The sequence below is a fragment of the Heliangelus exortis genome, chromosome 3 (genome assembly GCF_036169615.1).
Source record: "Heliangelus exortis chromosome 3, bHelExo1.hap1, whole genome shotgun sequence".
NCBI classification, from domain to species: domain Eukaryota; kingdom Metazoa; phylum Chordata; class Aves; order Apodiformes; family Trochilidae; genus Heliangelus; species Heliangelus exortis.
The window spans coordinates 114881417-114906385 of NC_092424.1; the positions used below are offsets into that span (position 1 = coordinate 114881417).

Genomic DNA, 24969 nt, shown 5'->3' on the forward strand with positions numbered 1-24969 from the left:
AGTGGAGGGAAACACCCAGGAAGGCTTGTGGGGGAAAAGCTGCTGCTGGTTACTGCTCAGGAAGTCTGGGCATTGCAAACCTCTGGAGCTGGAGGCAGCTTTTGGGAGGTTTTACTGTAAGCCTGCCCCGTCTTTTATTCTTCCTTGCACATCTTTTTGGGGGCTCCTTTTGGGGACATGATGCTGCACTGACAAGCTGGATTTGGCCCATCAGTGTTGCTATTCTCTTACTAGAACTCTGCAAGAAAATAATTCAGCTTTAAGGAAGCATGGTTCTTGTTCTGAATCCCTCTTTACCATTTTATCTGAGTTCTTTTAATGGCTCAAGCCCAACAAACATGATCTGAGTTACTGCTGTGGAAATCTTCAGGTCCTAAGCTGATGTTTTGTGAATGTATAAGAGCTAAGCATCCATCTTAAGAAATTTTGCTTGCCTTTTCATTTCAACCCATTAATGTTTCTTAGCACTTTTCTTGATTGTTTTGCCACAAATGTTAAAAACCCCAATAAACCAAAACCAACCAAATAAAAGTAAACGCAAAAAAAACCCAACCCGTCCAAAAACCTAACCCAAACACCCCCACCCCTTGAAAGTAAACAAAACCAACCAAACCCAAAAAGGGCAGATGAAACTGCAGTTTACCTTTCTTAATTTCTGCTGTTGAACTCTGTAATTGGCATCTTTAACATAATTGCAGTTATTCTGCATTTGGTTTGTTCCTATTTTGAACATGGGAAGAGCTTCCATCTTCCTTCTTCCCAGCTCCATCAGTCAGGGATCCTTTGTATCTGCCTGCTCAGGCTGTGGAATGGGATTGTTGATTATTCTAATGGATCCTGTATAACTAAGGTAACTTCCACAAGTTTTGGAAGTATCCTATGAGGGGAGGCTGAGGGAGCTGGGGGTGTTGAGGCTGGAGAAGAGGAGGCTCAGGGGAGACCTCATCACTCTCTACAACTCCCTGAAAGGAGGTTGGAGCCAGGGGGGGGTTGGGCTCTTTTCCCAGGCAACTCTCAGCAAGACAAGAGGGCACAAGAGGTCTCAAGTTGTGCCAGGGGAGGTTTAGGTTGGACATGAGAAAGAATTTCTTTCTGGAGAGGGTGATCAGACACTGGAATGGGCTGCCCAGGGAAGGGGTGGATTCTCCATCCCTGGAGATATTTCCAAAGAGCCTGGATGTGGCACTCAGTGCCATGGGCTGGGAACCACGGGGGGAGTGGAGCAAGGGTTGGACTTGATGAGCTCTGAGGTCCCTTCCAACCCAGCCCATTCTAGGATTCTATGATCTGCCAGTTTGTCCCTTCTCTCTCTCCACTCCTCTTGTCTTCAGCATGTGTAACTCTCCCCCAGGAACACCTTTTCCTGGAAGTTTTCCCCTCACAGGGAACAGCAGGAAAGAATCAGCAGGGAGAGCACATGAATCTAAATACAATTTTAATTTTATTGGTGAAGAGGTACAGGATTGTTGAGCTGTTTACCCAATGACAGTGTCCACTCCCTTTGAGCCGAGCAGAAGATCAGAGGAGTTCCTGAGACAGCATTCCTTAGGACATGATTTTCCTGAGACCACAGCTGGAAGATCTGCAGCAGCTAATTTCTGAGCTGTGGGTTAATCAGGCTTTGTTGCTGGGTCCCTGCAGCACTTCTCAGCCATCGAGAGGCCAATTTATTTATTCAGATCTCATTTCAAGGACGTTCCTGAACAGATAATTCACTCATTTGCTTTCCAAAGAGCACGAAGGGTGATGCCTGCTCCCTTCACAATGTAAAAGTGTGTATCTTGGTCACTCATCCTATTTAGCTGTGAATTCTCTGATGGTGTTCTATGACCACAGCCTGAATGACCTCTTAAAAAACCCCAAATCCTGACACCTGCAAAGCAATAAAGTGTCTGTGGGGGAAGAGATGGATGTCATGGTGATATCAAGACTTCAAATGGATGTTACCAAGCAGCAGCAAAATTAATTGCAGCCCCTACTACCCAGTATTATCTGTACTGGGCCAGAGGAGCTAACATTATCCTGGTTAGTTGTTTGGTGTTGCAGCATATTCAAGAAGCATTTTCCCTTATGTCCTGATAAAACAGTCTCTGCTAACAACAATTTAACATATCAAATAACAAATCTCTTCCTTGGGGTCCATCTGTTGTGGCATTTACAGAGGCACTAGCACTTGAAATTAATTACTGGTACAGGAACTGTCGTTCTTCAAGATGGCAGGGATGGTTTGTGTGGTGAGGAAATGAGAGAAGAGCAGTTTCAGAAGCTCTGGAGTTTAGGGCAGTGTGTGAGCATAGCTAGAACAAAATCCTAGAGTCACACCAGCAAAGTTTTCCAGAGCCTGTCTCTTTGAACAGCTGCTGCAGTCTGCACTGAAGTTCACCTCAAGAAAATGCATCTTGAAAAACCTTGGTTGAGAAGACAAGACACTCCTTTTGCATATATTCATTTAACTTCATGAAATTAATTTATTTTAGGAAGCCAAAAAAAAAAACAAAACAAGAAACTCTTACATATCTGCCAGAAATGCCACTGGGGTTTTGTCCTTTTAAAAAATAAAAGTACAGAAGCACATTGGTTCCCAGTCTGATTTTCTCAAGTAGCAATAAATAAGGAAATAAAATACATCTGCAGCTTGCTTTTTATCACCATACAGGTGTTTTCCTTTTATGAACAAGTAAGGAAAGGGGCCTTGGTGGCTTTCATTCACCATGACACAAGGTGAATATTTGTTGTCAGAGAATATTTAATGGGCAATGGGCTGGGGGAAGCTGAGTTTGTGTTCTGAGTGCTGAGACATGGTTTGCTTTTCCTTGGTGACATTTAAGCCTGACAGAGTCTGTCCTGCCCTGCTGCAGGAGGCTGAGCTGACTGGCTCCCAGAGTTAGATCTGGGGGTGACTGTAGAATAATTGTGTGGTATTTTCACTCTTTTTTTTAAAGACATTTAAAAAGCTTATTTAATGAGTTGGTGAATCTGGTAACAAAAGCATAATAATGTAGTAATGTTAAGTGAAATTTTACACTGATACTGCATTAATTTAAGTTGCTTGCTTTTTTTTAATTTTTATTTTTATTTTTTCCACTGGAGTTGACTGAAATTTAGCCTCTGTCTTCTAGGACTACCCAGTGAAGCCATCAGAGGCACTAAATTATTCCCTTACCTTGGGTTATCAGTTCCTCTGTGTTGCTGTCACTTCTTTAATCTGCTTTGCTAAGAAAAAGAGGCGTGGGTGACCCAACTCTGTTATTTTTCATTCCATTTTAATTATATTTTAGGTCTTTACTTCCCTGACAAATCTGATTTGACCTCGGGCAGCTGGTTTCAATTTACATGCATTCTTACAAGTTTTGTTTAAAGACTCCCCCCCTCCCCCAAACCAACATCCCTACAAAAACCCTTGGCAGGAAGAGGAGTGTTACTAATATCTGTATTGCTAATATGTTTTCAGCTCTGAGTTTTGAACACTCTAAATTAGCAGCTAAAACATTCAAATTAATGTTTTCTGTACTGTGTGCCCCTGTAAAGGTATTAACAAGTCTGAAGTGTATCTCTGCTGTGGGATACAATTGTTATGGAGGTGTCTGTCTTTCTGCTGGTCTTTTCTTGTACCAAATGCAACCAGACTGTTTCAGCTGAGGGGTGAAATAATGCATAACTTGCTCTTGTAACAGAAATTCTAGCACAAACACTGTTTGCCATTTTTGTCTTCAGAATGATTGAGGAGAGTGGGAAGAGGAGGAGGACAATGGCAGAGAAGAGACAGCTGTTCATGGAAATGAGTAAGTAACAAATTTGAAGACATAATGTCATTTATTCTTTACTGAGAGCATCCCTGTGGTATGTTTACCAGATCATTTACATCTTGTTTCCACAAGACCATTGTCTCATTTAGTGAAAAGCATCCTGGGTGCTGTTCAGGAGGAGAATGGAAGAGGTGGGTCACAGCTGCCTGCAAGGTCATGCACTTCAGGGTTGTGTAAAGCTCCTTTTCTAAGGAACATCCAGGTTTCTCATAAGTGGCAATACCCAGAGTCTGTGGAAAACTATTGAAATAAGTGACAGCAGACATCACCTTTAAAAAATTAAAAATAATGTCAGCAGAATGCTACAGTGACTCGAAGAGAATCAGTTTGGGGGCTGCTTTTTGGACAGCACCATTCTCTGAAAGAGAGGCTGGAGTTTTTATTAGAAATTAATGCCTGGCCAGAGATGACATAATTTAAAGGAATGAGACATAGCCTTTTTAAAGGATATGTGCAGTTTCAAGTAGAAGGTTGTATGTTTGCATGCCATGGTGGTGTTTTGCTTCCCTGTGGGAACATGGGACTGATGGTGGGGTAATCCCAGTCACAGCTCTGCCTTCCAACTTCATGGAGTCTTGTTGAAAAAATTCCACAGCAACATTCGTGCTGTGTTAGAAGTGTTTTATAATTTCAAGAGCTGTTTCATTCCTGGGTAATTTATATTTTCTGCTTCTCACCTGAGACCTGTCTTGGATGCTTTTTCTCCATGCCCTCCTGGTTTCCTTTGTGTTTGAGTTTATAGTTGTGTCCCTTTTTGGCTTGTTCAATGTATGGCACAAACTAACACCTGTAGTCTCCCTGCTCTACACCTCATCTCCTGTTCCTCTCTGCCTCTGTCCAGTTTTACTTGAGCAAAGGTGACTGAATTGTGTGGGATATCCTGGATGAAATCTCATTGCCACCTTGTAAAATGACAGTGGAACTTCTGCACCAGGAATTCTTTTCTGGTGCATCAGAATATTACATTTGTCTCATCACTTGAAAGTGCTGTAGTTGGCTTGTGATCATTGACCACAGAAATCACCTGCCTGGTTTTTAGCCAACTTGTTGGAAATGATCAGCACTGCTCTGGTCATCTCCACACAGGGAGGCTCCTTCTGCCACTGTGGTTCTGGCTGCCCATGACCAGTGGGAGTGGTGGGGGGCAGGAATTCCAAACTGCTGCTCTTTAGCAGGATGGGAAATCCGAGGAATTCAAGCTTCACCTCTCCTGTGGTGGAATATTTCACTAGAAAAGTGAAAATACAAATGTTTTCCTTTCTAGGTGAGCCTCATGCACAGAGTAAAACTGAGGTTCTGTCACCTGCAGCCCACATACAGATCTGCTGAGGTGTTCAGATGATTGCTCATGTGAGGCAGGAATAGACCCTGGCATTCACCCACATGGACATGGTGCCCAAGGGGGGGGTGTTGGGTTTCTGGTAGTTATGGAGCTGCTGAAAGGGAAGAATTCCATGCAAGCTGTTCCAAGTTCTCTGAACTGAATATTGGGTTAATCTCATGGAAGGGCTTGACAAAGATGGAGCCTTTCAGCCCAGTGGCAGGATACAAGGCAGTGGCCACAAACTGAAACATGGCAAAATCTACCTGAATGGGGGAAAAAAATGTTCACCATGAGGGTGGTGGAGCACTGGGAGAGGCTGCAGAGTTGGGAAGGGAGGTTGGAGTAGATGTTCTCCAGCATTCGCTTCCAGGCTCAGCTGTTCTGTGGTTTGGAGCTTTACAGGTTGTCTTGAAAACACAGCCCATTTTATCTTCAGATGGTTTAGAAAAATGACCTTTTTGAAGCTTCTGTGGTAATGTGACACAGGAAGAAAAGAACAGAAAATGGATGACACTACATTTTGGTTTTGCATGTAGCTGTTAGATGACCTAGTATATATAAATATATATTTTATATACATTTATATATGTATATTCTATCTAGACAAAGCATTTTGTGAAGACTCCTGGAGGTTGGAGTCTGTGCAGGTGTTTTTGTGAAGTCTGTGCAGGTGTTTTTGTGAAGTCTGTGAAGGTGTTTTCTGTGGTTTGAAATGTAGCAGTGTGCACCCTGATGGAGAGCTTTGAATGAATATTGCATAGAAAATACAAAATGAGCCATTTTGTTGTAGCCTTGGGTCGGGATGCTCCATCTTACGTTTCCTGGCCAAGTACTTTCCTGAAATACATCAGACAAGTCTGGAGTAGATGATAGTGTGAAGTTACTCTCTTCAGTTTGTTGCACTGTACCACCAAAAGCAGAAGGCTCCTCAGGTGCTGGGTTGGATCTTGGTGGTCTGCAAGGTCCTTTCCAACCCCAACCATTCCAGATGCTGTGTTGCCTGCTCTGGTGCCACTCTGAGCTGTCCTGGGGAGCCTGGGACTGGGGAATCAGCCCTCACTGATCTGAGTCCTTCCACCTCACGTTTCATGTCAGTGATGAGGAGAAACAACCCCTTTATGTCCCTTTGAAGAGCAGTGCATAGGTCTGAGAACACACAGCTGCTTTGGCATCTTGCAGCTGCTTTGGCATTGTGCTTGCAAAATTAATGAAATATCCAAAAGACACGAGTGCTTGCTCTTCCTAAATTTGCAACTGTGAGTCAGTGGGTGCATGCACAAAGGTAATTCAAATGAAGTGTTTGCAAGTTGGTTTCTGAATTCAGAATGTGGGAGGAAATAACTTCCCACCTTTGAACAGGACCCCCCCCCCAGAGCAATCGGGTGCTTTCTCTGGGAGGATGTGGGTTTCTGTTTGTGTTTTTGTTTTCAAGCATCTTTTAGAAGTCTGGATTCTGTAAGTCAGAGGAGTTACCTTGTTTCTCAGTTCTCATCTAGGCTTGGGCTTTGGAGAGCAGCATGAGAGGCTGCAGCAGTTCTGCTTTTCTGTGCAGAACATCCCTGCCATTGCCCAGGTGCCCACCTTGTGTAGGCTGCAGCTTGGAGCTGTATTGATTAAAGGATGCAGCATCTGCCAGTGCTGGGGAAATAGGAGCAGGTTTAAAGGCATTTGGGTTTATGATTAATGGGATTTTCAAGATTTGACTCGTTGGCTGCTTCTAAGTGAAAATGATCAATACTGGACTTCAAACTGGTTTCATTTATCATCCCCACATCATGTATCACCCCATTTGATCAGGCTGGGAGGTACACAGGGCTGTTTGCAGAGGGTTACCACAGCTGTCTGAAAGTGCTCACGTTTGTGATGCTGGGAGTAGCTGCTGGAAGGGCTGATGTGGCACAGGCTGGTGACAGCTGGTAGCCTTCAGCTCTTCTGTGATGCCAAACATTGCTTGAAATAATAACACACTTGAAGTGGGTGGCTACTGGTGAAGAGAAGCTTGGGTTGGTTGGTTGGTTTTTTTTCTTTAGTTCTGTGCTTTTTCTTCTGCTCCTTACCTGACCTGGATCTACCTGGGAGACCAAAAGCCTGTTCCTGATGGGGCTGCAGTGCAGGACTGCCAGCCCCCCCTTTCTTTGTCTCTTCTCATCTGTGTACGTGTGTTCCAACATGAGTGCAATCCTCTTCCTTACCCTCTCACCACTTGGCTCTTGCTCCCTGGAAGCTCCTCACATCACTCCCAGACTCGGGGCAGTTTGATTCCACTGCTGATGATTCCCTGTCAGGAGGTAACCAGTGACATTCCTGCTCATGCTCCCGTGGCAAAGGCGGTGCCCGGGGAGACACACTCGTGCCCCTTTTTGAAGTCATTCTCTTAGAAAAGCTGAATGTTGTAGAGGGAAGAAAAACACCACCTCTTTTTTATTCATAGGAGCACAGAATTTTGATGTCATCAGACTCTCCACGTACCGAACAGCCTGTAAGCTGCGGTTTGTACAAAAACGGTGTAATCGTAAGTGACAATTACTCCTTACCTTCACAAACCTCTCTGTGCATGACCCTTTCCAGTGCTTTACCCACGGGAATTTTGAGTATAGCAACAGCAAGCAGACATTTTATCAGGCAAAGGTAATGGCTTTTTAAACTAAACAGAAATTAAATATATAATTCTAAAGAGGCAGAGATCTTTGTCTGATATCTTCAGTTTTATTCTTTGATGTCTCAAAAATTTAAAATATGTGGGCCAGCTTGACACATTTCAGTTGCCTGACAGCCAGCCAGAGTTTGGTGATGCATAACACAGTCAGTGGCATGAAAGTGTCTGGATCTGGTTGTGGTGGCACACATGAAACTGAGCAACCATAAAGAATTCCATACTGCTCAGTGTAAGTGTTCTCCTTCTCTTTCATGGTCCTTTGACCTTGGGTAGCTCAGCAAAGCAGAGATGAACCCAAGGGTGAGCAGGGGATGCTGCTTTGCTACCCGTGTTGCATTGGGGGGCAGAAACAGAAACAGGTTATGCAGGAATAGGTCCCCCACCACCCACTGTGGTGGGATCAGAGTGTGTCTGATGTGGGAGAGGACAGGGGGACAGCCTGGAGGGGACTTGTGCAACTGCAGACTCTGGGATGTGTGTGTCTCCAAGGGCTGGTGTGGTTCCTGCAGTGCCTTTAGTGTCATGGGTGGCTTGCAACTTTTTTATCCCCATGGAAAAGTGTTACTGCCTGTGTTTGATGCTTTTGAACTAAACAATCTCTCTTATTAAGTAGAGAGGCATTAAAAAGTGCTGGCTATAGTACAGAGCACACTTTCCAACCAGCTCACTGGTGCTGTGCATATGCCTTGAGTAACCTTTACCATACAGGTATGTGGAGGTGAGGCTGCCATCCAGCACCTGGGGTTTTTCCCTGGGGTTTTATGTGAGAAAGACAAGTTTCATATAAGAAATGTCACAGATGGCACTCTCACCTCAGATCAACGATGGCACTCTTACCTCAGACCCTTTTTCAGAAGTTAAGGAACACAACAAAAAAAAAAGTTGTGTAGTTAGCAAATAGATCTGTCCTTTGGAAGTGTTGGATCACACTCAGCTGGGTGATGGGTTACTACTGAGCCTTAGATGTCTTCCCCCACTATCACACACACCTTTCTACCTTTGAACCATTTAAAAATATCATTTAATGTGGTTCTGCAGATCATGTAGTGTGGGTTTGGAAAGCTTTTTCTCTGACTTGTTACCACGTCTCAGATCTGAGCTCAGATTTTGGAACTCTAGGACTGTGTTTACAAAGTAAATGCTCTGGACTTGGCAACTGGATCAACTGGAAACAGTCATGGTTTAACTGGAACGTCAAGTTCCTCCTTCAGTACTGAAGGACAGGAGGCTGCTCAGAGCTATTGCAGCTGATCTGTGGTGGATTCAGAACATGGCTGGTGCCTTCCTCCATGGAATCTCTGCCTCTGCTGAAACACACTGCATGGTGATGGAAGGTTGCTGCTCTCCTTTATGGAGCTTTCCTGTCAGAGCTCCCAGATGCTGAAGGGTAGAATAAAAGGCACACAAGCTGTCTGGGCTCTGCTCTGTTGCTCTCACCTACCTGACACAAACTCTGAGTATGAGTACCAAGAGTCTGTCTCTGACTTTGCATACCAGTAAGTAACTGCTCATTCCAAAATAAAAACTAACGTAGTGTTAGAAACAGTACCATAAAAGTAAGCTTGCATGCATTGCAGAATAGAAGTTAATTTTGTTTCCTTTATTTTTAGTTCATCTTGTTGATATCTGGAATATGATTGAAGCCTTCCGAGATAATGGCCTTAACACTTTGGATCATAACACAGAGATCAACGTGTCCCGACTAGAAACAATCATTTCATCCATCTACTACCAGCTAAACAAACGCCTTCCTTCTACTCACCAGATCAGTGTAGAGCAATCCATCAGCCTCCTCCTCAACTTCATGATAGCAGCATATGACAGGCTAGTAACTCTTCAACTAATGTTCTCCTCTAGTTAGATGATGCAGCTGCACGGGGCTCTGGCACACTGTCTGCATGCTGTTTCCCAACTCCATGAAATGCTGTGTTGCACACAGATATATTTAATACCATAGTTGTGCCTGCAGAGATTTACCCTGCCACAGCAACAACACATTGTCTTACAAGTTTTTTTTTCTTTAGAAAGATGAGATAGTGCCTTCTGAACTCGCAGACTGTAAGCTGTGTATCTGAACTGATGTTCTGCAGACTGTGATAGACCATAATGTGTAACCTCCTGGTGGTGTAGCACTGTTGTAAAAATTGGAAGTGTTTTATTGCATCTTGATCAGTGAGACAGTTTTATAATGGTACCTGGTTTTGACACACAGCTTGGATCCCATTCTAAGATGCTGTGACCCCATAAAGGCTAATTCTCATTTCTTGTCTAGAAGCAGCTTGGTTTCTTGTTCAGGGTACTACTGTCCTTGTGTCCAGTTTCATGAGTTGCTTTCACAGCCTCTCTCTTCAGGGTCTGACCTGCTAGGATTCTTGAGTGGATGTATCTCTGGGCTCTCTGAGCAGCAACTGCAAATCTTTACCTGTTGTCTAGCACTTCTTTTTATCTGACATTTCTCACAGTCAGCAATTATGCACTCTTACCTTTCTTCTGCTTCTGCCCTCCCTCCTCAGAGCAGAGAGCTGCTTGTGGCCAGGAGGCTGTCACAGGCTGAGGAGCCTCACCCAAAACAATCTGCAGCACCAAATCATTGCTGGTTGCAATGTCCAGACTTTGATCCTTTCCTAATGCAACTTCTGATTGTCACCAAACAGAAGCTAGGTTTCCATCCAAAAGAGTCCAAAACTTAAGAGCAGCCTCTGTCTCTCACTTAGGACAGATAAATACAGCACAGTGCTCAGAGCAGGAAGATGATTCTATGATTTCCATGACAACAGAATCAAACGTTTATTTTTCTGCTTAGTTTTGAGTTGATATCAGCTGTAAGGATTAGCTGATGGTCTCAGTTATCCTGAGACACGTCATACTAGAAAATATAAAACTTAAAAATAGAAATGACCATGTTTTGCAAGTTCTGCCTGTTCTAGAACCCCAGCAAGAACACTTGATCCCAGCCCAGTACAACAGCTTCTCTTCAGCTTCCTCTGGCACATGGGACTGGAGAGGAGCTGGGATGCTGGGCTGTGTTTGTGCTGCAGTGGGAGAACCAAGAGTAAGAGGAGAGGCAGGGCTGAGGCTCCCTCTCCAGGAGCTCATCAGACATTTATTTGAAAAGGACAGAAAAATAGTTCAGCTTTGTGTTGGAGTTGCATCACTGGGGTAGCTGTGTGGTGGACTGAATTCACACAGCCTGGTAGCTTCTTATGAGATGGTGCTGGTGCTAACACCACAAAATCATGAGCATTCCACCAAACAGGGACCAGAATCAGAAATCTGACTGATGTCTTCCCCATGGAAGTACTGAAGTTAGAGCTTATGTAGGGGAAGTCTGAGAAGTGCTCAGTGACAGCAGTGGTGGTGGTGCAGAAGTGATGGCTCCTACAGCATCAGGCAGATGATGGGAGCAGGAGGGGCTGTGGCAGGATGGTTTCCCTGCTTCCTCCCCCAGAGCTGTGCATGGCTGTTGGGCACTTTATTCCTCAGTTGGTTTCCCACTGACCTCTCAAAATCCCTGACCCATCACTGGCACCCACAGCTCACTCCCTGACCCAAGCTGAGCACTTCAGAGCACTCCATTTGTTGTGTCATCCTTCCTAGAAATTGCACTGAATTTGACAGTGGGTTTAGGTGCTCCAACTCTTTCTTTTTTCACCCTATGCATCCAACCCCCTGCCTGCTGGTAGCAAAGCAGTGTGCAGTCAGGGGAGGGAGGGGATGGCCAACAAGCAGGTGAGGAAGTGAGGAAAGTGTGGAGGGATGTGATGAGGAGGAACCTCCTGGCCAGCAGAGCTGGAAGGGGCAGGGGGGTGAGGAGATGCCTGCAGAGCAGCATTCTGCAGGAAGCTCTGGTGCCTTTCCTGGGAAATCAGCAGGACTGGGCCTCTCCAAAGTGTCTCTGTGCTGTTGCATGGGGAGCAAGCAGGAGGAGCTGGGGACCTGATTGCCCTAGAGAGGACACAGTGGGAGAGGTGACAACAGGGGGGCTGCAAAGGGCTCTTGAGGAGGGGAATTGGGTGTTAGGGGAGAGGGTGGCTGGAAGTGCAGAGAGCTCTGGGGTGGGAGTGTTCTGGGGTCAGGGGCAGTGGAGGACTTGGCGTGGGCATCACTGCTGTGGGCATCTGCTTCAGGATGGGGCTTTCCTGGGGCTCTGGGAGGAACCAGCTGTGCACAGGCCTGGGCTTTGGTAAACGAGTCCTGGTTCCAGTCCTGGTGACTCCTGGTTGTTACAGGAGTTTCATTAATCATATTCAAAGTTTTGCCCTTTTTCCTTCCAACAGAGAATTCAGCAGATTAAGCAGCACTGGGGCACACTTTGATTTTGGCAAGCTGTGTAATAACTGCACCTCTGCCTCATTGCCAGGGGAGGAGTTTGGGGTTATTTCTTGATTAATACACAGAATATTATCAGAAGCATGTCTAATAGGTGAAGGCACCATGAGATACCTTTGAAAAGGATTACTCTGTGTCCTGAGAGGAAATACTGATGCCTTTAGTCAGTTGCTTTTTCTGGGAATTAATTCAAAGCTGAAACTCTCACTTGAGAGGAAACAGAATGTCTATTAAAAAGAAAAGGGGAAGAGTGGCTGAGCCTATAACTTAAGGAGATGTGAATCAGGTAGTAAAGTTTGTGAGATAAAAGTGGAGGTCAAGGCTTGATGAGGATCAGCTTTCCAGACAACCAGTTTTGGATGTAGTCAAATTTTACTTGTTTGTTTGTTTTTTATGCACAGAGGGACTGCTAACTCAATCCTTTGAGAAAGCTTTAAAGATAAAAGACAGAAACAAAATAGAATAGCAGAGATCTTTACCTTGTTAACTCTAAAGCTTCTGTATGGATTGAAACAAGTATCTAATGTGTTTAAGTTTTCTCCCGTTTAGTTTTTCAAGCAATGGTTAAGAGGGTACTGGATATCAGTGAGGTGAGGGCCCTTGGATCACCATTCCCCTCCACAGATCCTCCTGCAGTTGTGCCTTGAGGAGAGGTTGCCTTTCCAGGAACATGGAAAGTCACCAGGAGATAATATTTGCATGTTCATTCTGAGGGTGAAAGGGGAAAAAAAAAAGTTCTTTGGTTACTCATCTGGTTCTTGTCTGCCACTGACTTTAGGCCTTGTTACTGCTTCAGTGCCATCAGCAAATATTTGCTTTGAGTAATTCTGCCCTCAGAGCTTTCCAAGTGGTGGCTGTCCCAGCCCAGGCAGCCTGCACAGCTTTGCACTGAGTAGCAAAGTTTTTCCAGCTCTCTCCCAACACTCATCATGTGTTTTCCCCCTCATCCTGCTTTCCGTGATAGTGCAAGTTATCAGTTTAATAAATTTAATTAGTCACTCAAACTTATTTTAATTCCTTTTCTCCTTTTATATGCAACTTTAACTCTCCTGGTGGTTTCTCAGTCACTGCTGCTGTTTATAGTGCAGGTGACTCAATAGTTTCTGTTGGCAATAAATTGCTCAGGATTCCAGCAGCTTTTTCCCACTTTCACCCACATTTCTTTTGCCCTACACACCACTAAACAAGCATTCAGCCAGCCTCATGGTAGCAGTGGGTTTACACTGACATTGTCACACTGTGGCTCTAAATACTCATCTACTGGAGGCTCCCTGACTCCTGTCTGTATTGCTATGAAATTGAGGAGATGGGGTGGGGGATATGGCAGTGGCACCAGCTGTGCTGTGCTTTCCTTGGAATTTCATCCTTATCTTCCTTTCTTCTACCAGGAATAACACCCATAGCTGTTTCTGCATTTCATACCATGCTGAATGGGCTATTTCATCCTTTTCCTAGAGAAAATCCATTTTCTCTTGCTGATACTGGAAAATTATTCCCCCAATGAGCCATCTGTTCTGATGGCACAGCAGCTTTATTAACGTAAATGAGAATAAAACATTGTATTGCTGTTCTGTGTGGTATATTCAGGATGATGCAGGACTCCATCATCTATCAATTACTGCACTGTCTTTACCATTTAATGTGTGTTTGAACATCAGATCAAGGAGAAAAATTTAAAGCCACGAACAAAGGGCAGCAGATGAAAAAATTAGATGTTTTACTGTGAAGAAATGTATTTTAATGGAAAAATTACTACTTATAGGACAGTAACAGGATGAACCAGACAAATGGTAGTCTCTTTATCTGTGCATTTTTCATAATTCTACCAGAACATTTGATTTGGGATGGGACACTTGTTAACTCTGCCAGACTGTTAAACCCAGGAGTGGTACCACTGCTTTAATGTTGCCTTAAATCGTTGGTTGATGGAGGGCATTTATGCTTTTCCTTCCTAGCTCAGCAGGTATTTTCTGTTGATGACCATTCCATGTAGTAATCCCTCCCATCTCCTTTTTTCCCAGTGAGGGCCAGGGGAAGCTGACAGTGTTCTCAGCCAAAGCCATCCTAGCGACCATGTGTGGGGGGAAGATGCTGGACAAGCTGAGATGTGAGTATCGAGCAAATCAAAAGCTGTTTATGAAATATTTTATTCTTGGCCACGTGTTTCGTTTTGTTGATTTCTGAAGGCTGACTCGTTTTGCTCGTTCAGCGATGCCTCAGGAGGTGGAGCTGGCTGTGTCAATGTCTTTGTTACCTCTGCCATCTGCTGGCCATAGCTCAGACACAGCCTGGTCCTGCGGAGGCTTCCCAGCTGCATGGGATTTTTTCAGCTGCTGCAGCACTTCTTTACGTGTAGAACTTCAGGTCTGAGTTGACTGTGTCAAATTTACTGCCCTTTCCCTTGTTTTGAGAATACTGGCTGGATTCTGTAAATCTGCTGCTTCATCTGAGGGGCTCTCTGCATCTTCTCATTCTTCAATTCCAGCTTAAGTTCTTTTAAAATTCTTTTTAAATTCTCTTTTCTTCAGTCTTCTAATTTTTTCCCCATGAGCCCTCTGCTGTATCAGCAGAAAATCAACGTTATCCATAAACATTGGTTTTGTCCTTAAGTAGCAGTTCTTGTCCTTCTGTTTTTCTCAGTGTCTTGGGGGTGTTTTTTCTTTTCATTTCCACTGTGAAAAGTTGGGAAGCAAAATCTTAGTGTGAGTGTCAGCTTTTACTGCTCAGCTCTTGTCATTTCCACCTCACCCTTAATCCTCTTCATGAAAGTCACCTTGTAATAAAACCCAGTTCATTCCTCCTAATTTCCCTGCTGTAATTCACTGTAAATAACACTCTGGCCTCTTCTGCTTCTTTAAGTGTCTTTCATATATTTATGTTAACATGAGAAACTCCCTGACAAGGTCTGACAAAATAGATCATTGCAGTATTAAGGCTCCAAATGTTTCAGTACCAGGAGATGCTCTGGGTTTTGTTTTGTTTTTATCTTGTGGTAATTATAAAACTCTCCTATTTAAAAATAAAGCTGCAGGTGATGAAGGGTTAGGGTTAAATAAAGGGGACAGGTGTGTATGACAGAGGATATTTAAGACTTAAGCATTTTTAACAGAAATGCTAAAATCTGGGAGATCAAACACTGGGGGAATAGGCTAGAAACTGTATCCTTTTGACATTTTTGATTTAATTAGGATAAGATTTGAGGAGGTTACAGTAGATGAGCAGCTCAGCACAAGAAAGGAGCTTGATTTCCAGAATTAGCATGACAATACTGAAACACATCAAGCAAATGGCAATGTGACCTTTTAGTGGAAAAGGCAATTAACCACTGCAATTAAATGTTATAGGAACCAGTAAACTTTTAATGTTTTTCAGGCAGAGACTTAGACATCTTTCTGGCAGTTGTATTAAGCCTCAAGTCACTGATTCAGTAGGTGGTGAGGTAAGATGCCTTCACCTTAAGGACACTTCATTTAATAGTTCTGTTTAACAGGTACAGCTAGTAGTTGAACTTTATATTTTTGCACTTAATGTGCTGTTCTCTCTGTCCTTACATAATGTCTGCTTTCCTTCACAGCATTTGAAGCTTCTCTTTTCTTTTTTCTTATTTTATTGGCTCCTGTTTCCTTTGCCCCTGTAACTTTCTTCTTGACTGATGTTCATAGGCACTGGGGGAAGACTTCTGGCTATCCCTGACCAGTGCTGCTGCTCACAGCTTCTTTATTCTCTGGCTCTTGTGCCTTTTACTTATTCTTTCTTGTACCTTATCAGCTGACCTTTAGTTTGCATTGCACTGCTGGCATCTTTTCTCCAGTGTCTGCTGTTCTTTTTCTCTTGGTTCACTTCCCTTTGGGTGTGGAACATCTTTTTTAGAGAGCACATGACTTTGTATTTGACAGGTTTGGGACAGTGGCACTTCTGTTGGGGTTTTCTTACTGAGTGATAACACTCAGTTCCTCTCTGTGCCTTTTCAGCATGTCCCAGCAGCTTCCCACCAGCTGGTCTTGCTGGCTTGGTTCTTCATGACAAAAGTCACTGCTGACCACATCTCTGTCAAACCTGGGCTTGATGGGGCATTTTTTTATTGTTCTGTCAGGTATAATATCAGCCAGATGAGAGAAAAATGTCATTATCCAGCACTGAAACAGCAATGCTGTTTTGCCACTGCTCACAGGGTCATGTACCATCTGCTGGGGACACTCCTGTCCCCTCCTGATGCTCCTGTCCCCTCCTGATGCTCCTGTCCCCTCCTGATGCTCCTCTGTCCCCTCTGATGCTCCTCTGTCCCCCTCCTGATGCTCCTGTCCCCCTCCTGATGCTCCTGTCCCCCTCCTGATGCTCCTCTGTCCCCTCAGGTGCTCACTGGGGTCTGGTTGGTGGGAAGGATGTGTGCAAGGTGAGACTCAATGGCATGGTTGCCAGAATTGTCCAGGAAAAGGGGATTTTGGGTACCTTAGAGCTGAGGGCTTAGGAGAGCAGTAAATGTGTGCAGGAGGGAGAAGCTTGCTCTAAGCCAGGCTTTTCAGACCAGGCCACAGGACAGGTTTTCTGGGGAAGAGGGGAGAAAATCTGGGATGCAGGAGGGCAGAGGTTGTATTGTTAGCAGGACAGGATTCTGAGTGTCACCAGAACTGGAGAAAAGTAATAAAATATCTGAACTGTTAATTGTTGGCTACCTGAAAGCTCTCTAAAGAGCCAGGGGAGTGGAAGAAGAAAATGTGAGAGCCAGGATGCCTGTTTGCTCTGTAACAGAGAGAACAATTGGGTGAGTCAGGGATCAGTGAGATTTTATTGGTGGGGAAGATGGCTTTTGTGAAGGGTTACTATGTAAAGCATGGGCATTCATTAAAGATTGCAAAAATAAAAATAAAAAGATGAGCAAAGGGGTTTTGGGTGACTCCTTGGGTTTGTGATAGGCATTCAGGAAGGTCCCTAATCAAGTGCTTAAAAATATTTAAAAAGGGATATGGATAAAAGGGATGAAAGGTTGGGTCTTGTGCAGGTAGGAGATGGGCTAAAAGGAATCAAAAAAAGAGCAGCAAAGATCCTTTTTGTTGTGTTGATTGGTGGATAGTGCTAGTTCTAGAACTGTTTTTAACACTGTCATAAATGATCTGGAAAAATGCAGTGAAAAGTGACAATTTGATACCAAGTGAATCAGTGTAGCACAAGCTAAGACAGAGTGAAGAGCTGCAGCCTGATCTGGCAACACTGAGCAACTGTGGAATGAAATGGAAGGTGAAATTCAGTGAGAACGTGTGTGGAGTGGGGTGTGCTGGGGAGGGAAGTGTAATCCTAATGTGATGCACAGAAGGGAGAGCTGGGGAAGTCGTTGCTCAGAGGGGAGATCTTGGAGCCATTCTCCCATGAAGATGTTGACATTCTGTTCAGTAATGGCTAAAAAGCCACGTGAAATGTTACAGAGGGGAAGGAACATGAAGAACAAAGTGGAGAGGTAAAAGCAGGGTATAAATCCATGGTGTCTTTATGCTTTGAATGATGCTGTTTGGGTACCCCCAGCTGGTACTCTGCCCTTTCCAGTCCTGATGCATCTTCCTGAGGGGAACAGCAAGGAGCATCAAAGGCAGAGAAAGCTTTCTGTGCAAAGGAGATAGAGCAGGAGTCTCCAACCTGGAAAAAAACCAGTGGTGAACAGATAGTGGTCTGTAAAATCATGAGGAACATGGTGGTGGTGAATTGAAACCAGCTGTTCTCTCCTCTTCCAGCACAAGGAGTAAATGAAATTGGAAGTGACAGACTGAAACAACGAAATCCAGTACTTCTTTAAACTTTAGCAAGGGATGTTGTTGGTATCAAACACTTCCACCACTCAATTACTCCTTGAACCAATTTCACTGAAGGCAAATTCATCAAAGGTTGCTGAATGCAAAGTTACTGGCAGTGAGTGGAGGAATATTCTGGGGAAAGTGCTTGCCTGAGCCATCTGCTGTTGGGATAAACAGACTTTTGATCTCATCTGCCTCAGCTGTTCTCATTCTTTATTTCTTCTTCTGATGGTTATGAATATGCTGTCTTTTTTTTTTTTTCTTTTTCCTTTTCCTGTCTTTCCCACCTGTCTCTCTGATTACTGCCCCACTTCATCACTGAACAACTTCTGTTTCCAGTTTCCTTGTTCCCCTGGTTCCACCCCCACTCCTGCTCTGCCTCCACTCCCTTTCCTATGCAGGCACTTGGCTCCCCCTCAGCTGGAACAGGAGGCTTGCTGGAAATCCTGCAAGTTGTAAATATTTATTTTTTTTTTACCCTCATAATTCATGTGAACGATAGTAACTTGGTCTGTGCACTTGCATTTGTACAAGCTTGTACAAATGGAGTGGTTCTCAGTCCATACAGTGTCTGACAGCCCATATGAAACAGGAGCTGTGCAATGAGACCACTTTGGTGCCTGGGAAAAGGGACAGATTCCCTGCAGTAGGATACTCCCTGCAAAGGGGTTCCTTTATCTGGTGTGCAAGGCAGGAGTAGTCACACCCTGCCTGCTGCTACAGACTTCATCTTTTTTGTCATAGTTTTTTTTAAGCACAAGTAAAGTCATAGAAAAATGTCAAATTTTGTGGATTTGGATGACGTGATTTTGGCATCCAGGTAGACTCCTTGTGAAGTGGGGGCTTCCTCCCCTGTCCTTTCTGCAAGTAAATTGCAAACAGAACTTCAGGTTAATCAGGACTCCGTCCTGCACCCTGTGTGATGCTCCTTTTCTCCCTCACCTCCCCAGCTCCTTGTTTGTCCTCTCACCACCTGGTGCTTGCTGAAGTTCATCCTGAGAACACAGGGCACACACACACACCCTGATGTCTGCTAAATACCACGTTTCACAGCAGCAAGGCCCTGGAAGGGTTGGACTTGGTGATCTCTGAGGTCCCTTCCAACCCAGCCAATTCTATGAAAAAAAAGTGAACCTGCTGTAGATGAACTCACCTGAGTGGGGGGTTTGATCTTGGAGAAGGGGGCATTTTGGGTCTGGAGGAGGGGGAGTAAAAGGGGAGTTATTTGTTTTGGACCAAAGTATCAGCAGTAGTAGAGGTGGTGGTTGTAGTGTCCATGTGTGCAAACTGCTCTTCTCAGTGTCTGCTCCAGGCTGAACAATTGCTGTGTCCTCACAGCATCCTTGGCATCTCCACAGGCCTCACTTCAGTTTGTCTTTCATATTCTGTGATTCACAACAGTCCTTTGGTTCTGGGGGTCCCAAAACTGGACACAGTACCCAGAGGAGAAGAGTCACTTCCCTCTGTTGGTTCCCTTTGCTGCCAGAGCTGGCTGCTGGCCCATGTGCAGCTCCCGAGGACCTTTCCAGCAGAGCTGACCCAGCCTGGGTCACTGCCAGATCCTCTTCCTTCCCACGGGCAGGACTTTGTGTTTGTCCTTCTTGAATTCCAGCCAGTTCCTGTGAGCCTGTTCCTCCAGCTCCTGCTGGATGGCAGCCCTTGCCCTCAAGGTCCTCCCAATTTAGCATCATCTGCACACTTGACAGGGCTGCACTCTGGCACCTCTCCCAGCTCAGTGACTGACATGTCCTGGGACAAATTCCTGCACCAGTGTTCAAGTAGGGTTTGACCCATTATCCACTCCCCTGGATCATCCAACCAATTCTCACCCATCTGGTTGTTCACCCGTGCAGACTCTCACATCCCAGGCTGGGTACTGGAATGCTGTGGGGAAATAAGAAGTAAAAATCCTTGTTTGAGTTGAGGGGAGCAGAGTGTGCAGGTTCAGCCATCACAGGTGACACTCCAGCTGGCCAGGTAGGATTTAGGCTCAGGAGACCCATACTGGTGGGATTCCACTGCTTTGTCTTTCATGTGCCAACATTTGTTCCCTGGTTTTCCCAGGAACCTGAGTGGGGCTGTCTGGCCTCTGGTTCCTGGGGATGTCCTTTTGACCTTAACACATACTTGGGATTAACTCCAAGAAACCTCCACACACACCACCCCCAGAGGCACAGTCAAAGCAATTCATCTGTCTAATTTATTTTCTTGGCTTTTAGTGGTATTAAACCTAATTAACACTTTATGAATTTGTATGATACAAAATTGATAACTGTACAACTTTTGAGACACGGGGTAAAGTCAAGGTCAAGTCTAGAAAATGGGGGTGCTGGGTCTTTGTTGCTTTGTTTTTAACTTCATCAGAGGAAAAGTAGAGCCTTGAGCTGATGCTGTGTGGAGCATCAGGCAAATACCTCGATTGGAAATCACAGAAAAATCAATTCTGGCATTTCCATGCAGTTGGGAAGAGGCTCTGCAGGGAGCTGTTGGGCAGGTTTAATGTGAGATTGTGTGAGTTTGGTCTTAATATAAAATTCTACTACAGACATTCAAAAAAAGAAAATAGCACAGGAGCCATTTTATGTTGGTATCTTTGGAACTGAGCAGTGTTTTCTGTGGCTCTAAAAATTTTCCTTTTCTCTGATTTAAAAAAAAAAACCAACCAAACAACAAAAAAAACCCAACTAACCCACCATGGTTATAGCAAAGTAACACTAAATTCTATATTAAAGTGTAATACCTTGTCATCAGGAGACTATTAGCACATGCTTGGTGTGACCTTGAGGTGAGCTCCTGAGAAATTAGTTAGCCACTGTTTAACTGGAGTTCTCTTTGAGAGTAATTTACTGCCCTTTAAAAGGGCAGATAACTGTGTAATTATGTGCTGCTAATCTTTATATTTTCCAATTTCACTGGTAATTTCCCACATGGAAGTTTCACACATAATGAGTTCAACTTTACTTCAACTATAAAATCACTTTTTCTATGACTGCAAGGTCTAGGTTAGTGGGGTTTGGTTTTTGTTTTGTTTTGTTTTGTTTTTTTTAATTTACCCTTGATAGAGCCTGTTCTGTGTTATCTCATTTTCAAATTATTACCATAGCTTTAATTAAATTTCTCCTTAAAATAATTTCAATCTTGCATACTGCTGAGTTCAGATTAATAGACTGTTTCCCCAGAAGATTTCAGTCCATGTTTAAATACAAGAACTGTCATGTTCCAGTCATGTTTTACCAGTCCCACCTTGACAGATTTATTACTAGAACTTCAGTTTTTGTGCACGTGTTCTGGAGTAATTCAGACCTAGAATGGATTAGGATTCTGGAAGTTTGGGTCTCTACTAATTTTAGTTGTTTCCATAGTTTTCATTTGTGTCCAGTTTGATCCTGAGTGTTCTTCCACATTCCATTTTCAGGTTAAATTTGACTTTCCTACTTAGCTTAATTTTCTAAAATACAGCATTCTCCCCTAAGCCCCATTTGTCTTTTTTTTTTTTTTTTTCTCTTTTTACCCCCCATTTTGCCCAGTATGCCTTATAGAATAATTCAACAAGGTTTTCAGCCCTTCACTTCAAGCTCATCTGTTCAGGCAGTGACACCAACTCCAGGTCACCCATAACTGAGGCACTGGAGGCTTCTTTGTGAGCTCATTCCTTCAGCAGATTGGGATAATTTCTCTAGTTTAGTAGAAATAAGCCATTATAAAATAGCCTGGTTTTAATGGACCTAGTTTGGATCACTTAAGCTTATTTTCTGTCAGCAGATGCTTTTGATGGTTATTTACTGATGGTGTTTTAAATAACCTCAGAGATGGCTCAGTGGCTGCTCAGTGAAGGAATCTGCTGTCACATCTTGGAAAAATTAAGGTCTTGCTAATATTAGTGCTTTTTTTTTTTATTTTTAGAGATCTTTCTTTAGACTAATCTGACTCTGCAAGTGCACAAGACACCCACTAATGCTGCTTGAGAGATTTGTCTTTTCCAAAGATGTTTTTGATCCCAGGGCAGCTCTGCTTTATCAGCTCTCTGTGTATTTCATGTGACATCATTTCCTTACAGTGCTTTTTTTTACATCTTCTATGGTTTTCCCTTTCCTGGGCTGCAGGAGCAGGGAGCTCTGGGCTGATGGGTTGGGGGAGCTGAGCCCTGAGCAGGAAGGAGCTGGAGGGAGAGCAGAGCTGAGCAGACACCTTTCCATCAGCCTGCCCAGAGCTGAGACCTCCTCCTGCCACCCTCCTGACTTCTCCTTTTGCACTGACACCCAGGGTGGCTGAACACCTTCCTCCATCCTCCTTTTGGTTTCAGAGAGCTATTGAAAAGCCCACCTTGTCTCATCACACATATTTGCCCTGCCTAAAGACACAGGTTCCTATTCCAGCTCCTCAGGGGGGGGCAGCACCTCTTGAGATGAGCTCAGATCTCTAAAATACATCAAATTTCCTCATCCTCCTGGCTGGGTGGCTCAAGGGTTTAGCCTGGCAGGCTGCTTCCCTTCTGCTGCTGTGTTCAGCTCAACACGGGTGAGGTGCCTGGAGTTTTGCCACTGTTGACTTTGTGGCTCTTAGATTTTTATTTTTTTTTCCATTCTAGGAGCCTTCTCAAAGGATTTTATGTAGTTATTTTTTGAAGGCCTGAGCTTGAAGATGTAACTTGGGTATTGCCCCCTGGCTTCTTCTTTCTTGCTGGAGCAGCTGCTGCACAGGCAGAGTGTTTGTGCAAGGCTGGGTGAGATGGGATGCAGGAAACAGGAAGATTTATATCATAGCATGTTCCAGTATGGTCACTTATATTTTTTGTCTTGATAGCAAGTAATAAGAAATCATGTTAATAAAAAATAGTAGGAATTTCTTGGGGTTAAAGTGGGGTTGAAATATTTCTCTGTAGTAAGCACGTATTTACTGTAGGGTTTTATTATATTTTCTTACAGATATTTTCTCACAAATATCAGATTCGAATGGACTAATGATATTTACAAAGTTTGATCAGTTTTTGAAAGAAGTTCTAAAGCTCCCAACAGCTGTGTTTGAGGGGCCTTCCTTTGGATACACAGAGCACTCTGTACGGACCTGCTTCCCACAGCAAGTAAGAGCTCACAAACAGCATTTGTTGGGTTCCTTCTTCATGCAGTGCTGCCTCTGACCTGGGGTTTGGAGGGCTGGGGGTGGTGGGGTACATTGTACAACCTAAGCAGGTTTAAAAAGGTCTGAATAGTTTTAAAAAGTACATCTAGGTCTTGGGCAGTGGAAGGATTTTGCACAGCTTTAGGTTGTTCCCCCCTTGAAGGGGCAGTTCTGGTCTCCCCCAGGCAAACAGCAAAGCTGGCCTATTTCTTTTCTAAAACATGAAATACAGTGTTTACTCTTTTTCCTTGATTATTTTCTTAAGCTTTCTTGGTGTGTTAACAGTATTGGTTTCAACAAATCTCTTTGCTCCTTGGTTGCCTCTCTGCAAAATAAAGAAGTTACATACAGTTTGGGTTTTAATCAAATTCACTGTTGTGCTTATTGGTGTAGCTGCTTGCTTTCCAAAATATTTCCATTACATGTAATGTTTGGAGTACATGTTGTAGTAATGATCTTAAAACAAACCTTTTCTTTCTTTATACATTTCAGCTGTAATTGAATGGTTCCAAGGCTTTGTTTCTAATTTGAGATAATATAAATAGTATAAATAATCCTCAAATTTACTGTAAACATGAACCTAGATTATCTTAGGCCTAAAATAAAATGTTTAGACTCTGGTCATGATTATGTTCTGGAAGAAATATTTAGATTTAGAATCTGTTGTCACTTTTGCTAAATTTAATTAGCCATCAGAATATTTGAAATACGACACAGTAGGAAACAGACTTTGATTTAGGAAACAATGAAGGCTTCAGCTCATCTGTGAGTTCCTGAGGACAGAGTTTTATTTTACTAGAGAGTGTAATTAACAATTTTTTTGTCCTATTTCCATCCTGACTGAGGCATCCACAGCCATGGTAGTTCCCAGGGATGGCAGGGAAGCTGAGCTGAGCAAATCAGATTTCATGCCAGTGGCTCTGTTGCTGAGTTAAAACCTCAGCTGCCCCTGGGAGGTGGAAAGTCAGACGTGGGATTCTGAGCCCTCCATCTGCTTCCCATGGCCTGCAGGAAGGGGATGGGTTCTGCTTGGTTCTGGGGCCTCTCACCCATCAGCTCTGCAATGAGCTGCACTACAGCTGCTGAGTGACATCTCTGAGATACTTGGTGCAAATCCTGCCATGGTACCCAGCAAGGTGCAGTAACTGCCTGGGAATGAGCCCAAGTCTGCCCAGATGGTGCCAGAACCCACACCGGGCTGTGCCATGTGGCACCAGAACAGAACAGGACCTGTGTGATGGTCCAGTGACCTGCAGGTGACACCCACAGCAAGCTCTGCCCGTGGGCAGCCAGACCTCCGTGGAGCTAAAACCTCTGTGATGATCCCCAGAGCTGTGGTGGATTCCTGCAGGCACAGACAGCACAGACCCAGCACACCAACCCTGCAGTGATCCGGGCCTGGGCAGAGCAGATGGAAAGTGCCCAGTGGGAAAGGACACGGAGGGTTGGTCAATAGGATCTGGATATGAGCCAGAGTCTGCCCAGGTGGCCAAGGTGGCCACCAACATCCTGGCTGGGACCAGCAGTGGGGTGGGCAGCAGGAGCAGGGCAGGGATCATCCATGTGCTGGGGATGCACCCCCAATCCTGGGGTCAGTTCTGGGCCCCTCAGGAGCAGAAGGAGATTGAGGGGCTGGAGAGTGTCCAGAGAAGGGAATGGAGCTGGGGAAGGGGCTGGAGAAGATGGAGAAGGGGCTGGAGAAGTTGTGAGGAGCATCTGAGGGAGCTGTGGGTGCTGATCCTGGAGCAGAGGAGGCTGAGGGGAGACCTTGTGGCTCTCTGCAAGGCCCTGAGAGGAGGTTGGAGCCAGGGGGGGTTGGGCTCTGCTCCCAAGGAACAAGGGATGGGAGAAGAGGAACTTTTGGCACAAGTCAAGTGGTGCCAGGGGAGGTTTAGGTTGGAGCTGGGGAAGAATTTCTCCCTGGAAAGGGTTGTCAGGGCCTGGCCCAGGCTG

General features: G+C 44.4%; 1 protein-coding gene across 21 annotated transcripts in view; it reads left to right on the forward strand.

The window, feature by feature from the left end:
- DTNB (dystrobrevin beta) overlaps positions 1 to 24969 on the forward strand; it is a 172777-nt gene that overhangs the window by 13735 nt on the left and 134073 nt on the right. For 19 of the 21 annotated variants that reach the window (XR_011725478.1, XM_071742320.1, XM_071742322.1 and 16 more), the window contains exons 3-7: positions 3715 to 3782; positions 7562 to 7642; positions 9397 to 9610; positions 14137 to 14222; positions 22824 to 22978. Coding sequence is in view for 20 of the 21 variants with exons in the window: in XM_071742320.1 (XP_071598421.1) it covers positions 3716 to 3782; positions 7562 to 7642; positions 9397 to 9610; positions 14137 to 14222; positions 22824 to 22978 (603 nt within the window). In the remaining variant the exon portion in view is untranslated. Of the gene's footprint in view, positions 1 to 3714; positions 3783 to 7561; positions 7643 to 9396; positions 9611 to 14136; positions 14223 to 22823; positions 22979 to 24969 lie in introns of those variants that run through there. The other 2 variants (XM_071742340.1, XM_071742339.1) reach the window with 2 other exon arrangements.